Source organism: Vulpes vulpes, chromosome 3, assembly GCF_048418805.1.
Source record: "Vulpes vulpes isolate BD-2025 chromosome 3, VulVul3, whole genome shotgun sequence".
Lineage (NCBI taxonomy): Eukaryota > Metazoa > Chordata > Mammalia > Carnivora > Canidae > Vulpes > Vulpes vulpes.
The window spans coordinates 15,212,988-15,231,055 of NC_132782.1; the positions used below are offsets into that span (position 1 = coordinate 15,212,988).

General features: G+C 37.3%; 1 protein-coding gene across 1 annotated transcript in view; it reads right to left on the reverse strand.

The window, feature by feature from the left end:
- The window catches only part of CFAP210 (cilia and flagella associated protein 210), a 42,665-nt gene that overhangs the window by 11,693 nt on the left and 12,904 nt on the right, over window positions 1-18,068 (reverse strand). Inside the window, exons 5-7 of the mRNA XM_025994284.2 lie at window positions 8,252-8,408; window positions 2,990-3,129; window positions 564-756 (exon numbers count right to left, since the gene is read on the reverse strand). Coding sequence (XP_025850069.2) covers window positions 564-756; window positions 2,990-3,129; window positions 8,252-8,408 — 490 coding nt within the window. The remainder of the gene's footprint in view (window positions 1-563; window positions 757-2,989; window positions 3,130-8,251; window positions 8,409-18,068) is intronic.

An 18,068-nucleotide genomic window follows, 5' to 3' on the forward strand; every position in this document is an offset into this window, starting at 1 on the left:
CCCTGGGCTGATTCCCACATGTCCAGTTTACTTTGGTTTTGTTTTATTTCTAGAACAACAGGTAACATACAATGAAACCTGAGTCATACTGGTTTAAAAAATAAATACAGAAGCAGAATAGCAAGATCTTTCCAAGGTAAAAAATGAACTGCAACAATGTTTATAAACTATCTAACTTAAATGTTATGATGGCCAATTATGTAGGAGATAAGGATTATCTCAAGGATTAAGAAATAAGGAAATGCAATGGGGTAATTTTTATTTGATTGGTCTTAAAAAACATTGAAATGTATACTAAGTGAATAACAATTTTTGCATTTTAGATGGCTCTGAAACAGAAGAGATTATTATTTTGCATCTATCAATATCTTACTTATAATTGATTATCACGTGATCTGCTAGAAAGTAAACATGGTCTAGTTTCAAGAATATAGGAAGATAATTCATACGTTGTTTTCCAAATCTTTTCTAGGTTTTTATCCAGCAGAGGGAGTGGAAACTACAATGAAAAGGACTTAAAAAATTTTTTTTTAATTTTTATTCATCATAATTGAATTGCTTACCACAACAGCTCTATATTCTGCAATTGCTTTTAATTCTGCTTTGTTTTTTTCATATTTTTCTTTTTCTCTTTTTTCCCATTCAGCCTCAGCCTCTGCAATATCTCTAGCAATAATCAAATCTTCATTGTCAAGTTTCTCTTTTATTAGCTCACTCAGGAAGTTATTTATTCTTTCTCTCCTTTCTTCCATTAACCTATAACAAAATAACCATCACTTGTTAAATCTTCATGAATAGATTTATTTTGGAGCCAATATAATTTCATTAGAAACTGGATCTTTTATAGTCTTTTACAAGACTAAAAGGAGCCCCACTGCTCTTTCTATGTACTGATTAAGTGGAAACTATTTTTAATACTTTGTTTAGAATAAAGTATCTTTTAAAAATCCAAAGGGAGTAATGCATATAATATCTTCTGTATGTGCACATGTGCACGTGTATGTGAAGAAATAAAGTATTAAAATTCTCACAATGAAAAAATTTTCAAAGTACTTTGTCAGATACCCTCCTTACTCTATCATTGGAGGCTTAGGTTATAAAATAAATCAAAGGCCTTTCTTTGAATGAAATCTCAAAATATCAAGTAAAAGTTATCAAAATCCTGAATAAATCCATCCTCTTACTATATAGCCTGTTTACAACCTATTAATAGCACTTTATCGACTTCATCTATTTATATGAAGGTAGACAACTATGTTTTTACACTATGAGATTCCTGAGGTCAGAGAATGGGTAAGTCTAGTCTAAGTAAGTAAGTCTAAGGCTCTAGTTCAGAGCCAAGCATGGTGCCTGACACATAACAATAACTAGGTTATTTGTTAAAAGAATAGTGGCATTTTCATTTAGAGTAGGGCAAAAAATACTTTTAAATTTAGATGCGACAGATTCATTAATTTATTGAGTGAATTTGTAAAGCAATGTGGGAGAAACGATAAGAAAGGACACAGTGCATATCCCAAGGAAATCACAGTCTAAAGTGGAGAAAAAACATTTATGCAAATAACTATAAACACCAAAGGGTGATATATATGCCATGAGAAAGCTAGAAAATGATATAGGCAGATGAGAAAAAAGGAAAGCTTCATGGGAAAGGTGACATTGCATCTAGACTTTCAACAATATTCCTAAACACTTTACTGATTGCCAGCTATGTTCCAGACACTATTCCAGGTGCTGGGGACACAACAGTAAACAAAAACATTAAAGATCTGTTCTTCTAGAACACTCTAGCTGGGGTACAGTGATAGTGAACAAAATAAATAGTTAAAATAGTGCTATCTCTCGAAATGAGGAAAAAGAAATTAAGTGGATAAGCAATGTGGGGGGGGGGGGTGGAGCTGTAATTTTAATTAAGGTGGTCAGTGAAAGCCTGAATGAGAAGACAACATCTGAGTAATGATCCTTTTGAAAGAGTTTAGGGAGGTCAGTCAGCATTCCCCAGAGAGGATCCAGTGTGAGTGATGAAGAGGCAAAGGAGAGAATAGTACAAGATGAAGTCTCAGAGGTGAGGCTGGGGTCAGCTGGCAATTAGGATGGTGGAGAGCTGTATGGGCCTTAGTATATACTCTACATGTGATATAAAGCCATTGGAATGTTCTGCACAAGGAAAAAGTAGGATCTAGACAGAAACACAATGTGCTGCAATTGGCCCCCTCTCCTCTCCTACCTCATCCCAAACTTCTAAGGTAAGAAATGACCTCCATATCTGATGGACATTTCATTTTTAAATTCTCACTTAGGGGTGCCTGGGTGGTGCAAATGGTTGAGTGTCTGACTTCTGGTTTCCACTCAGGTTATGATCTCAGGGTTGTGAGATCGAGCCTCCCATTGGGATCCATGCTCAGTGCAGAGTCTGCTTAAGACTCACTCTTCCTCTGTCCTCCCCCTCCCACTCTCTGTCTCTAAAATAAATAATAAATAAATCCTTAAAAAATAAAATTTCATTTAATCCCTCTATTGATGTAATACCAATGACTGCTCTCTTCTTATTGAGACTCTCCTTTCTTGTTTCTCTGATTTTCTTCCAATTTCTGGAAACTATTCTTTGATCTTCACATGATCTTTTCTCCATTTGACCCTTAAATATGGGCTTCCCAAGGGACTATGCCACTTTCATTTCTTACCTACTCATCATAGGTGAGGTCACCTGTGTCCACTGTTCTAACCTACCTACCATCTATATATCGATGGCTCACAAAGGCATCTCCAGCTCATATCCCTCTCCTATAGCAGAGATTTCACTATTTCCAACCATCAACCAGATAGACATTCTTGATATTCCAAGGGAACCCTAACTTTAAAGTCACATCACTAATTGCCGAGTTATATATAATGACTTTTTCTTAAAAACTATTCTCATATCACTTCTGATTTATAATAATTTCAAATAGTACTTTATTAATTACATCAATTATTTTTAAAAGGTTACCTGTGTGTTTCAGCTTCTTTTTCTTTCCCCATTTGTATAAGACGCTTTTTTGCTTTGATAAATTTCCTAATCTTTTCATCTTCCTCCTCTTGCTGCTGCAGTTCTACGGCTTTGATGATATTCTTATCATTCATATGTTCCTTGGGGGAAAAATTATGTATTATCCTATTACAAAGAAAAATATCTTTTGACATACGAGTATCTTTTTTTTTTTTTTTTTGACATACGAGTATCTAACAAGAACCTGTCAAATGGTCATAGCTTCTGACTCAGTTATTTCTCTCTTGGGAATTTATACCAAAGAAACAATCAGAGATACACATTAAGCTTTATGTACCATGTACTTTATCTCAAAGTTATTTGAGTGAAAAAATGGAAACAACCTCTAAATCTCTAATAATGAAGAAACAGTTAAATTATACTCTCAGTGATATGGGAAGATACAAATAATATAATGGGGAAGTGGGGGTGGAAGGAGAATATAAAATACTACATAATAACATATTTCAGTTTTGCAAACATATAGGTACAAGTTTATAATGTATATACTACTAGAAGAAATGTATCAAATGTTAACAGTTATCTCTGGGGTATGAGATTATATATGTGACTTTTCATCTTAATGCTTTCCTGTATTTCAAATATTTCATTTCTTTAAAAATTTTAATTAAAAATAATTCTAGGGGGAACATTGGTGGATCAGTTAGGCAGCCAACTCTTGGTTTCAGCTGGGGTCATGATCTCAGGGTCCCTGGGATGCAGCTCCAGGTCAGGCTCCCTGCTCAGCAGGGAGTCTGTTTCTCCCTCGGCCCCTCCATTCTCTCTCTCTCTCTCTCTGTTTCATAAATAAATAAAATCTTTAAAAAGAAACAAATCTTAAAAAATAATACTATAATCATAAAAATACATTAAGTGTTTTCATTGATTTTCATTTACTGTTTAATTAATATAGTTATATGGTACACAGTATAAAATGTCCTTCCTTCCCCCATCAATGTCTGCCTATATTCCTAATTCCCCCACCAGACTTGATCACTGTGAATCAAGTTTCTTGTCTAGACTTTCTTTTCCCACATACACAAGATATAGATACATATTCTAACAGAAAAATTTAATATGGTTCATTATTTTTCAAGACAAAAAATAAAAATTTGTTCATATCAGCATATATCCATGTCCCCATTCTGAATTAGGTATCATAAAAATAGGTGCCTTTGAACACAATAGCCTGGATATATAGATATATTAGTGTATTCAGTTACTAGAAGTAGAAACCAATTCAAGGTGAAAGATGCAATGTTTAATCTTCCAATATATTTATAACTCAGGGTTTACTATTGCCTAGCTTTCTTAAGTACTCTCCTATTTTATGTCTATTACTTTGAAAAGCCCATAATCTGGTTAAGAGAAGCATGAGTCAACACGAAAACCTAATGCCAATGTCAAACTGTTAAAAGTGACTAATTTTGGATGATTTCTTTTCCTGATTTTTTCTAAGTTTATTGTAATGTTTATACAGATTTGTTTTATAATAAGAAAGAACAGACTTAATGAACACAAAGTCAATTCTCATCTTTAGAAGTTGAAAGCCTCAGCTCAAGGTTACATAGCTAGTTAGTGGCAGAGTTAGCATTCAAAGGTCTGTCCCATTCCAAAGTGTCTTGGAGAGACAAAAATATTGCATCCATGAAATAAGAATAAGATTTTAGGCTAAAAGGAACAATAACATTACAAGTAAAACTCTTACAAATTAAGACTTTGGTAGCTAAATTTATTTTTTTTAAGATTTATTTATTTATTTAAGAGAGAGAGAGAGAGAGAGAGTGAGTGAGTGGCGGGGGGGAGGAGCAGAGGGAGAGGAAAAGAGAAAATCTCAAGCAGACTGCACTGACTTGGGGTTCAATCCCATGACCCTGAGATCACGACCTGAGCTGAAATCAAGAGCCATATGTTTAACCGACTGAGCCTCCCAGGTACCCCTTGGTAGCTAAATTTAAAATTCAATACAAAGTTTAAAAGAAAGTTGAGAGTAACTCTCAAAGTCAAATAAAACCCCAAAATGGCAGGAACAATTAATTGCCTACCCAAGATTCTTTCTTCTTTTCTGCATTAGTTTTTTTTTAATAAATTTTTATTTTTTATTTATTTATGATAGTCACACACACAGAGAGAGGCAGAGACATAGGCAGAGGGAGAAGCAGGCTCCATGCACCAGGAGCCCGACATGGGATTCAATCCCTGGTCTCCAGGATCACACCCTGGGCCAAAGGCAGGAGCTAAACCGCTGCGCCACCCAGGGTTCCCTCTTTTCTGCATTAGTAACAAGACCTAGATTTTGTTCACAGTGGAAACATGCTCATCAAAAAAGACTACATTTCCAAGCTTTCTTTTCAGCTAAATGTGACTAATTATGACCAACGAGATTCAGTGGGAAACTTCTGAAATGTTCTTTAGAAGGAGAATAGATAGTTGAGCATCCTTTTTTGTCCTTCATCTTTTTTTCCTTCTTGCTGCCTGGAATGTGGATATGAGGGGAGGAGCTCCAACAGCCATTCAGGGTCATGGGGCAACTTTGAGGACAGAAGCCATCTACGTTCCAAGAATAGCAAAGCAAAACAAGAAGAGCTGTTTCAGTCCGTATTGATTCTGAAGTTGCCATATCAGCTTTGGAATGACTACTTCTGTGCTTCAAAGTTTTAATTTCTTTAAGGTATTATCTTTGAATTTCCCTTAAAATGAGGAAGTTTTTGGTTTTTTTGGTTTTTTTCTTTTTCTTTTTTTTTTTTATTTATGATAGTCACACAGAGAGAGAGAGAGAGAGGCGCAGAGACACAGGCAGAGGGAGAAGCAGGCTCCATGCACCGAGAGCCCGACGTGGGATTCGATCCCGGGTCTCCAGGATCGCGCCCCGGGGCCAAAGGCAGGCGCCAAACCGCTGCGCCACCCAGGGATCCCTTATTTATTTATTTATTTATTTATTTATTTTTTTAATTACAACATCAATTCAGAAAGTCCAATGTGTATCAGAGGGGTTCTAGAACAGAAGAGACAAAATGGAAGACTATACAAGAAATAAAGTAAGATGGGGCAGCCTGGGTGGCTCAGCGGTTTAGCGCCGCCTTCAGCCCAGGGCCTGATCCTGGAGACCCGGGATCGAGTCCCGTGTTGGGGTCTCTATATGGAGCCTACTTCTCCCTCTGCCTGTATCTCTGCCTCCCTGCCTCTCTCTCTCTCTCTCTCTCTCTCTCTCTCTCTCTCTCTCTCTCTCTCTCCCTCTCTGTGTCTCTCATTAATAAATAAATAAAATCTTAAAAAAAAAAAAAAAAAGAAAGTAAGAAGGGACACCTGGGTGGCTCAGCAGTTGAGTGTCTGCCTTTGGCTCAGGGCGTGATCCCACGGTGTCAGAATCGAGTCCCACATTGGGCTCCCTGCATGGATCCTGCTTCTCCCTCTGCCTGTGTCTCTCCCTCTCTCTGTGTGTCTCTCATGAATAAATAAATAACATCTTTAAAAAAAAAAAAAAAGAAAGAGTTTCCAGAATAAAAGGAATATACCTTTCCAGATTGAATGCATCAACTGAATGCTCAGCAAAATAATAAAAAGAACTATATCAAAGTATGTCATGTAAAATAAAGACCCAGAAATCTTTCATAAAGAGAGGGAAAGAAAAATAAAATACAATAGGTCACATAAGTAGGCTAAAGACCCTAAATGGCAACATATTTCTCAACAGCAATACTGGAAGTCAGATGATCATGAAACTATGAATACAAAATTCTGAATTCTGAACCAGAATTCTGTATCTAGTCAAACCATAAAGCAAATATGACTTTAAATGATAATCTTTTCAATTAAGAATTTTAAAAGTTAACCTTTACCCCTTCTTAGAAAGTTACTCGAAAGGGTGCCTGAGTGACTCAGTGGGTTAAGCAGCTGCCTTTGGCTCAAGTCATGATCCTGGGGTCCTGGGATGGAGCTGCAAATCAAGTGGGGCTCCATGCTTAGTGGGGAGTCTGCTTCTCCCTTTGCCTCTCCCCCTCCCCTGCTCATGTTCACTCATTCTCTCAAGTAAATAAATAAAATTAAAAAAAAAAAAAGTTACTTAAAGATGTATCTCAGTAAGATGAAGAAGTAAGCCAAGGAAAAGGAAGACATGTGATTCAGGAAATGGGAACTGCAGCCCAGGAAAGTGAGCCAGGGAAGTTCCAGAGTGACATCTGTGCAGGAGGCCTAGAGGATAAGCAGTCCGGAAGTAAGAGAAGGATAGAGGACTTGGATGGAGGAGCTCTAAGAAAACCATTTAATATAGATACTTTAATATTAGATGAATATTCATTGTTTAAGATTATTTATTGAGACAGAGTGCACACACAAGTGAGGTGGAGGGGCAGAGGGAAAGGGAGGATCAAACTCCCTGAAGAATTCCTTAGATGAATATTTGAAAACTAATATCAATATACATTTGACAGAACTTATAGAACATATGGAAAAAAACAGGTATATAAGCATCAAAGCAAATACACAACTATTTTAATCATAAAAAATTTATGCAAAGAAATATAATCATAGTATATGACTTGGCTCTTCAGAGAATATTTATATAATAATAATGATTTAGCTAAAATTGTGACATAATTATTTTAGGGAAAGGGGAGAATGGCCAGATGGACAGAAAATGTCTAAATTGATAAATCAAGATACGTATCTTTAGAACTTGATATGTATTTTTAAAATATACAGATTATTTAGAATATAATTTCATATCAGAACAAACAGCAAAAAGAACCTGGAAGTGGTTGTCCTCATGAAGCTACTCTTCTTTTAAGCCTCTGGCAGTGTTTGATGTTTTAATTCTGTGCATGTATTACTTAAGAATAAAAACTAATCTTAAAAAAAAGAATGTAAAAAATTATAAGATAAAGTTAGTTGCAATAGGCACAAAATAACCATTATGTTTATCAAACACTTAATAACATTGAGGCAGACCCGAACACACATCACCCCATTCATTCCTCGATTCTCTCATTTAAAGGATAAGAAAACATCTTCACTTGAAAATAAAGTCTCATTCTCTTTTCTCGTTCATACATGAGAGCATGCTCACAAAAATTCATAGTAAATACAGTTCTCCCAATAGTATACTTAGAAACCCAACTTAATAGCAACTTGTTTTCTACTCCACAATATTTTACCAAAAAAATATTAAAAGTTAGTCATTGGATTTTATATATTTTTTGAAGAAGTGCTGTATTTTCAACTTACAAAAAACAGTTTTCTGCTTTCATTTATATCTTCTTTTTTCTTTTCTAGTTTTTTCCTCATTTCCAATTCATATAATGAATTCTGTCGCTTTATTTCTTCAGCATCCTTTTTTTCATGTTTTCTCCTTATTTCTTCCTCCTCTTCATGTTCCTTGATTCTAAAGCAAAAACATAACTAAAGTTGAAAGCAGAGCAGAAAAATAGATATTTTAAAGAAATGAATTAGATTCTAACCTGGGGTTATTTGAAGCTGTAGGGAAACTTGTGACTTTCTTTGGGCACAAGAAAGATATATAAAGAGCAGTGATTAAAGCCAAATTCAATTTTGGTTAGCCCAGAATTGCTAGTGTTTTCCTTTCTCCAAAATTTGTTTCACTCCTAACCAAAATTAAGTCCTACACTAAATTCAAATGTTTCTTTCCTTTAGAAAGAACTAGCTAACTGAATGACATATAGTGGAATGGGGACATTATTTTACAGAAAAGCCCTTAATCTCTAGTGTTTCTCAATTTCAGCACTACAGATCTAGCCTCTTAGGCAATGGAGTTTCCCTGCCCAACCAACCACTCTGGTTGTCATTCTTTCTCTAGCCAACATTCACCTGCTATTAATGCCATCTGAGTGGTAAGCCATACAGGGCTCATGTGTGAGTTCCTCAGAGATCACTGAGCACCCTCCTTACTGAAGGGCTGTGATCTGGGAGATTTAGCTCCAGCACTTCCTCTTCCACCCACCTTCCCAGCCCCATCACCATCACTACCACGAGCTTCCACCATCAGTACTTTATTGCAAACTCTGAGTGCCCTCCTCTGGCGACCAATCCTATGCATGCTGGCAAGGCAGCTCAGCCTGAGATGCCTACTTGCCTGTGCATCCTTGTCAGCCAATCAAGTGTGCAGACTGTTCCGCTGCTATTCTCAATCTGCTGTCCCTATTTTTTTTCTTCCTGAACAGGTAGACACAGGATAGATCAACAACATACTTAGATAAAAAGACTGCGGTATAAACCTTTCTTTCATATGCATCCAATCCAAAAGAATTTTTTCTTGGAGTCCCATCACTCAGCTTTAGAGGGGAAAATTTCCTTCCCCTGTGCCATGGAGGACTACACAGTTAAGTGAGCCAGGAAGTTCACTTTGGTATTATTAAGCAGGACAAGAGATTCCCAGATGATTCATCCATCTGTACAGAGTAAGCAGCCTTAGAGCCAAAGTCACTTTCTCTAGGAAGAGCTAAGAAAAAAGTCACTATTGGCTATAGCTAAAACAGGTTTATATGATTGCCTGAAAAACACTAAATTTTCAAAAAATGTTTTTGTTTAGTAGGCATTCTTAGAAGCAAAGAAGATTCTCTGAGCTGGTAAGAAACCCACAGATAAAGAATGGGAAAACAAAATTCCAGACAGAGGGAAAAACATGTGAGAAGACCCTGAAGCAAGCAAAGGTTTGATAGGTGTGCAAGACCTGGAAGATAGGTATGATAGAAGTGAAGAGAAGGAGTGGTAGGAAAGGAGGTTGAGAAGAGGAGGCCAGATCACGCAAGGCTTTGCAGGAGATGGTTGTTTCCATTCTATTTTATTTATTTATTTATTTTTAAGATTTTATTTATTCAAAACAGACAGAGAGAGAGAGAGAGAGAGAGAGAGAGGCAGAGACACAGGCAGAGGGAGAAGCAGGCTCCATGCAGGGAGCCCGACGTGGGACTCGATCCCGGGTCTCCAGGATCAGACCCTGGGCTGAAGGCGGCGCCAAACGGCTGGGCCATTGGGGCTGCCCTCCATTCTATTTTATTTATTTTTTCCTCCATTCTATTTTAAATGAATGGAAAGCCACTGAAAAGTTTTACGTAGGAGAATAATATGATGAATTTTTATTTTATTTTATTTTTAAAATGTTTTTATTATTTATTTATGATAGTCATACAGAGAGAGAGAGAGAGAGGCAGAGACACAGGCAGAGGGAGAAGCAGGCTCCATGCACCGGGAGCCCGACGTGGGTGGGATTCGATCCCGGGTCTCCAGGATCGCGCCCTGGGCCAAAGGCAGGCGCCAAACTGCTGCGCCACCCAGGGATCCTTGAATTTTTATTTTAATAAAATCTCTCTGGATGATGAAAGAAAAGGGACTTAAGAGAACTAAAGGCCAGTTAAGGTGTTGATGCAATAATCCATGGGAAGTGAGAGTGGACTAAGATGACAGCAGTAACTTTAAGATTCATACTGGAGAAAAAAGATTAACATCAATTGCTGATAGATTTGATGTTGAAAATAAGGGAACATGATGAATAAAGATGTATCCCTCGGTTTCTGATTTGAACAACCGAGTGGATAAAGATGCCACTAGAAAGTCCACTGTGGGGGTGGAGAATAATAAAAAATGCTAAATGCTTATTTCATCCTAGACATTTTTTTAAAGATTTTATTTATTTATTCATGAGAGACACACACAAGGAGAGAGGGGAGGTACAGAGACACAGGCAGAGAGAGAAGCAGGCTCCATGCAGGGAGCCCAATGTGGGACTCGATCCCGGGTCTCCTGGACCATGCCATGGGCCAAAGGCAGTGCTAAACCACTCAGCCACCCGGGATGCCCATGCTAGACATTTTAAATTTGAGATATAGATAAGACAAATGAATATGTCTTAAAGGCAGTTGGATATGTGAAGCTGGGACTCAAAGGAGTGGTCTGAACTAGAGTTAAAAATATGGAAGTTACAAGATTTAGGATGGATTTTTAATCATTAGGAATGAAGATCACTTAAGCTTTCATATATCTCTCTGCTTTTTCTCTAGATGATCATATCCATGGGAAAGTGATGCAAACAATCCTATGATGATTTTTCCTTCTTTTGAGAAGCTGATGAGATTAATAGTAACAGAGTTGTTCTCAAGCAAGGTCTACTGGCCCTTTCCCAGAGAAAGATTTGCCTATCAGTAGAAGTAAGTAGAATGATATGCAGTATCTACATAAAAATTAAATTCTGGTAAATTTCTTTTCGATAATTATGTTTAAGGTTCTTGGTCAAAATCCCTCCATTTAGGGATTTTGGTGTCACTAGAGTCCTTTATTGGCCCCATCCTCATTATGCCCAGCCAAAGACAGATTCTTATGCTGCTCAAAGCCCAACAATGGAATAGACTGCCCAGGTCTACAGTTTAGAGATTGTTTTTAAAATGTGTGAAAAATCTCACTTTCAGGCACAGGGCTAGCAGCTGTATAGTGTGTTTTAGCTATCCGTTGCTAAGAAATTACCCCTAAACTTAGTGGATTAAAACAATAAACATTTATTATTTCACACCACTTCTGAGATTCAGGAAGCTGGGAGTAGCTTCGCTGGCTGTTCTCCAGAGGTTGCAGTCAAGATGTTAGTTGTAGTAGTAGATATCTGAAGGCTTGACTGAGGATGGAGAATCCATTTTTACATATCTCTTGGCAGGAGGTCTCAGCTCCTTGCCACATGCACCTCTCCATAGAGCTTCCTGAGTGTCCTTACACCATGGCTCCTCAAGAATGAGTGATCCAATATATCAAGGAGGAAGCTACAATGCCTTTTATATCCTGAACTCTTTCAGGAGATCATACACCATCACTCCTAATTTATTCTCTTCACTGGAAATGAGTTACTCTGTATAGCTTCACAGTCAAGGGAGGAAGGAATTAGATTCCACCTAAGGAGTATCAAGGAATGTGTAGAGGAGTATCAAAGAATGTGTGGCCATATTTTAAATCACCACCAGGTAATACCTGAATAGCACTTGGTAATATATTTAAGGGCATGTAAAAGACTCTTGCCTCTTGGCATCCTCCAATTTCCATTCCTTTGTGATTAAGAGAATTAAAATATGGTCTTTGCTCAAAGCAGAAACTTATTCCAAATTTTGGCACACCTTAGACACATGGCCTATAAGGCACATCATGACCTGGCCCTTGTCTCTCTCTTTCCAATCTCATCTTTAACATTGCCCTCTTAGTCATCTTGACTACTTGTAATTACCCAAATCCACCATAATCTAACTCACTTTTGGGTCTTCACCCATGCTAATTCCTCTCTTTAAAATACTCCTACATCCCCACTATTTGTATGACTTATTCCTACTCAGTTTTGATACTTTGATGATGGAACTGATCTTTTCTAAAAATTAGCCTTCTCTAGACTAGATCAGATGTCCATTTTATATGCTTCCACATATCCTGTGCATCTATTTGCCAAAATATCTACTGTCAAACCCTAATTATTGTTCCATATTTATAACTTCCTTCCCAGATTGTGAACTTCTTAAAGAAAAAAAGACAATTGTATTCATTTTCATATTCTTAGTTACTAGATTAGTGACCAGCAAATGGAGATTGTCCAATAAATGTTTGTAACAATGAATGGATGATTGGATAAATGAATTTAATCACAAATGAATAAACAGCCTATTTAAATTAAAAAATTGTCCCCTGAATAGACTCTTATTTAAATTTTTTCTTTTTTAGTTTTATTTTTTTAAGATTTTATTTATTTATTTATTTATTTTGTTTAAATTTTTTTTTTTTTATTTATTTATGATAGTCACAGAGAGAGAGAGAGAGAGGCAGAGACACAGGCAGAGGGAGAAGCAGGCTCCATGCACCGGGAGCCCGACGTGGGACTCGATCCCGGGTCTCCAGGATCGCGCCCTGGGCCAAAGGCAGGCGCCAAACCGCTGCGCCACCCAGGGATCCCCAAGATTTTATTTATTAATGACACACACACACACACACACACACACACACACACACACACACACACAAACACACAAACACACAAAGGCAGAGACGCAGAGGGAGAAGCAGGCTTCATGGCTGGGAGCCCGACGCGGAACTCGATCCTGGAGACCCGGCCCTGGGCTGAAGGCGGCGCTAACGCTAAACCACTGAAGGCTGCCCCTCTTTTTTAGTTTTAAATCTTTTTTTTTTTTTAATATTATTTATTTATGATAGTCATACAGAGAGAGAGAGGCAGACACGAGGCAGAGACATAGGCAGAGGGAGAAGCAGGCTCCATGCACCGCGAGCCCGATGTGGGATTCGATCCCGGGTCTCCAGGATCGCGCCCTGTGCCAAAGGCAGGCGCCAAACCGCTGCGCCACCCAGGGATCCCATCTTTTTTAGTTTTAAATAGGCTCCACATCCAATGTGGGCTCGAACTCATGCTCTACCAACTGAGATAGCCAGGTGCCCCTAAATGGATTCTTATTATTCAAGAAATGGGGAAAGATACTCTTCTCCTCTCTTTTCTACCACATCTGTATCTGCTCTCTTTATCTGCTCAAGTTAGTATTCCAATTCTATTGTTGGCTTAAAGAGGCTTTTTATGGGCTCATTACCATTTCTAGCAGTATATTAAGTGACACGCATTCTGAATTATATAAAACTCTATACCTAATATAATCTCTATACCTAACATGGGGCTCAAATGTACAACCCTGAGATCAAGAGTCACATTTTCTACCAACTGAGCCATCCAGGCACCCCTGAATGGTTTTAGTATTTAGAAGACACTTATTTTTATGTGCTTAAATATATCTTTTTATTATTATGATTTTGGTTTTTGTATATGTGTATACATATATTTATTTCTCATAGTTATAAATATCTGAGTGACATAGATATCAATTCTCAAGATACATGTGTTGCCAAATTGTATATTCATTTCTTGTAACCCTTAGTAAAAAGAAATGGGAAACCTCTGGATTTATTGTAATTTTTTTCTTTGTCAGCATAGAAACCCACGGTTTTCCACAAGTTAGGGGCAGAGCCATTGGCAGAGAAAGGCAAGTATTTGACCAGTGTGTCACCATTGAGAAACTTCTCTTATGCCAGCTCTTGCAGCTCTGAGATAATTGCAGGTGGCAGACTGATCTCCAGGAAACTACCTGCAAGTACTAACATCTTCACAGGCCATCCACCTACCTATGGGCTTTGCATGTAGGGTATGATCACGCTGCAGGATTCCCTTTCTATGTGGTCTTTCCATGTGCTGGTTAGAAGTTCCAGCAAGTTTAAGGTTCGTTTGAGTTATTTCTTCAGCTTATCTTCAGTGTAGTCTAGGAGATGTTGATTGGGCTCTGAGGTCAACATAAATTCCTTTCCTTTTCATGGTGGGCTCTGTCTTTGTGAATGATGGCAAATATTACTTAACCTGACTGCATTCTCAAATGCCCTATTTTTTGTGGAAATCTCTTGAAAATTCAAGTACATAGGTAAGAATTTGCTTTACTTAGTTTCTAACAGTGGTACAGAATTTCTTCCATTCTGTTGGTTGCATTGTGGGGACTTAGGAAAGGAAGATATTTGACACTTGGACTTGGGTTGCCAATTTGCAAATTTCCAGCAGTCCTACATCTTAAATTTATTAAGAAATATTCAATTCTGTAATTGAAGACAACAAAGGAAGATGCAAATCTATAATTATAAATATTCTTTTAGGTATATGAATTTAAAAAATTATCACCAAGTAGTATTTTGTTGGATTCATGTGTCAGTTTTATTTTTTTATTTTTATTTTTTAAAGATTTTATTTATTCATGACAGACACACAGAGAGAGAGAGAGAGAGAGAGAGAGAGAGAGGCAGAGACACAGGCAGAGGGAGAAGAAGCAGGCTCCATGCAAGGAGCCCGATGTGGGACTCAATCCACAGTCTCCAGGATCACACCCTGGGCCGCAGGCGGCGCTAAACCGCTGCACCACTGGGGCTGCCCTCATGTGTCAGTTTTATATAATTCAGAATGCATGTCACTTAATATACTGCTAGAAATGGTAATGAGCCCATAAAAAGCCTCTTTAAGCCAACAATAGAATTGGAATACTAACTTGAGCAGATAAAGAGAGCAGATACAGATGTGGTAGAAAAGAGAGGAGAAGAGTTTCTTTCCCCATTTCTTGAATAATAAGAATCCATTCAGGGGCACCTGGCTATCTCAGTTGGTAGAGCATGTGACTCTTGATCTCAAGGTCATGAGTTCGAGCCCACATTGGATGTGGAGCCTATTTAAAACTAAAAAAGAGGGGCAGCCCAGGTGGTGCAGCGGTTTGGCACTGCCTGCAGCCCACGGCGTGATCCTGGAGACCCAGGATCAAGTCCCACGTCAGACCCTCTGCGTGGAGCCTGCTTCTCCCTCTGCCTGTTGTGTCTCTGCCTCTTTCTCTCTCTATGTCTATGATGAATAAATAAAATCTTTAAAAAAATCTTTAAAAAGAAAATACTAAAACTGTCCAAAAAGATGACAAAAATCTGCAATATGTCTAATAAAGGTTAATATCCAACATATATAAAAACTGCTTATTAATCAGTTTTTAATCAATGACAGACATACATATCAGTATGAAACAACTTACACAACAATGGAGTAACCAATTTATGATAACAAAAACCAAAACTGAGGAATATTTACACATGAAAAAGAGAAATATAAATTAAAATATACTATTTTTTGCATATTAAATTCTAAAAGAAGTACTGTCCAGAACTCATTATAACATAAAGAAAAGGATATCAAGGGCAGCCCGGGTGGCTCAGTGGTTTAGCGCTGCCTTCAGCCCAGGGCGTGATCCTGGAGACCCAGGATCAAGTCCCACGGCAGGCTCCCTGCATGGAACCTGCTTCTCCCTCTGCCTGTGTCTCTGCCTCTCTCTCTCTGTGTGTCTATGAATAAATAAATAAAAATCTTTTTTTTTTATAAATAAAAATCTTAAAAAAAAATTACATACTTAAAGCCTCTCAAAGGGCAGTTTGGCAGTATCTCTCCACCTATATAATCCAAGCTCAGTTCAAGAAATCTACCCTATGTAGATACATCTTTGCACAAAAGGCACAAAATATATATGGTTGGGGATATTCATTACAGCATTGTTAGAAATGGAAGAGGGAAAAATCCAAACTTCCCTTAATAACAACATAGTTAAATAAATAATAGTACATTCTCAGTGTATACTACGATTATTTTAAAAGATGTGACAGGTTCATATATTCTGGCAAAAAAGATATTCAAGGTATACTGTTGAGTGAAAAAATTAAGACACAGAAAAATAGATTGTAAAACATCCATGGTAAAATATATATACACACTTAAATATGTCCTATATACAGATATTAGTAACAGTAATAAAACATTCTGAAAGGATTGTCACAAAACTATTCATAATGGTTATTTGTTAAGAGGAAAATAGGAGTTAAAGAGACATTGAAAAGGGTGGATATGAAGATGGACTTTTCAATTTTATTCCAAGTTTTGCTGTATTGAATTTTAAACAACCATATATTCATTTATTATTGCAAAATTTAAAAAATAGCTTTGAAAAGACAAATATATGTGCAAATGTTAATAGTACCTACTCTGGATCACAGAATTTCTAGTGATTTTAATTTTCATTTTGTTTTATTGTATTTTGTAATTCTATAATGATCACATATTAATGGTATGTGTAAGTACAAAAATAATTTTTTTCTTTAAAAGTAAATTTTTTTTTTTTAGATTTTATTTATTTATTCATGAGAGACACAGAGTGAGAGGCAGAAACACAGGCAGAGGGAGACGCAAGCTCCATGCAGGGAGCCCGATGTGGAACTCAATCCCGGGATTCCAGGATCACAACCTGACCTGAAGGCAGACGCTTAACTGCTGAGCCACCCAGGCATCCCAAAAGTAGAATATTGTTTAAAATGTTTTGATAATTTACACAATTTATGCACACTTAAACTACAGTGTAAAAAAAAACTGATAGGTCTCACATTGGAGAAACAAGGTGGCCGGTAGACAAGGAAGAGACTTTTTACTGAATCCCTTTTGTGACTTTTCCTATTTGCATATATCACTTATTTAGAAAAGTAAGTAAAATTATACACAAATACAATCCCCACTCCTGACATATATATATATATATGTCAGGAGTAGCTACTTCTTAAAAAATTTTTGTTTGATTTCTATTTACTGACATAGCAAGACCTCATGATATACTGGTAAGTGAAAAAATACACAATGATATGGGCAGCCCTGGTGGCTCAGCGGTTTAGCGCCGCCTTCAGCCCAGGGTGGGATCCTGGAGACCCGGGATAGAGTCCCATGTCAGGCTCCCTCCATGGAGTGGAGCTTGCTTCTCCCTCTGCCTGTGTCTCTACCTCTCTCTCTCTATGACTCTCATGCATAAATAAATAAAATCTTAAAACAAAAAAAGAACTCAGCTTCCCATTTAAAAATATATATATATAATGATACTATTGATCCAATATCATTTTATAAAATAGGTATAAGCATGTATAAGTACATGCTTAGGGAAAAAGTCTGTATTAGTGGCTCAATGATTGTCAGGGACTGAGGGGACAAAGGGGCATGAGGGAACTTTTGGGGTGAAGAAGTATTCTAAATCCTGATTTAGAGGTGGTTATATACAGCGATATGCTATTTAAAAGATGAATTTTATTAATAAATCTAAATTATAGCTCAATGAATCTGACCCCCTCCACCACCATCACTGCCAAAAAAATGTCTATACTGATATACCAAAACAGTAACAGATTGTTATAGATTAGATTATTGCTCAAAAAGATTCACTCTCTTTCCCATTTCCACGGGAGTTTATTTCTCTGTCCCATGGTTAGACCTGCCCATATGATTTATTTTAGACTTATGATAGATCAAGTGTATTTCTTTGACTTTTGCCCTTGACTTAGCCACAGTGTTGTAAGCTTGGTCTCATTCTCTTGCATCTCTGTCAATACCATGAGAAAAGTTTCCCCAAGTGTCTGCTGTCCCTTCATCCTGGACCTTAAAAATGAATATACAGGGATGGAGCAG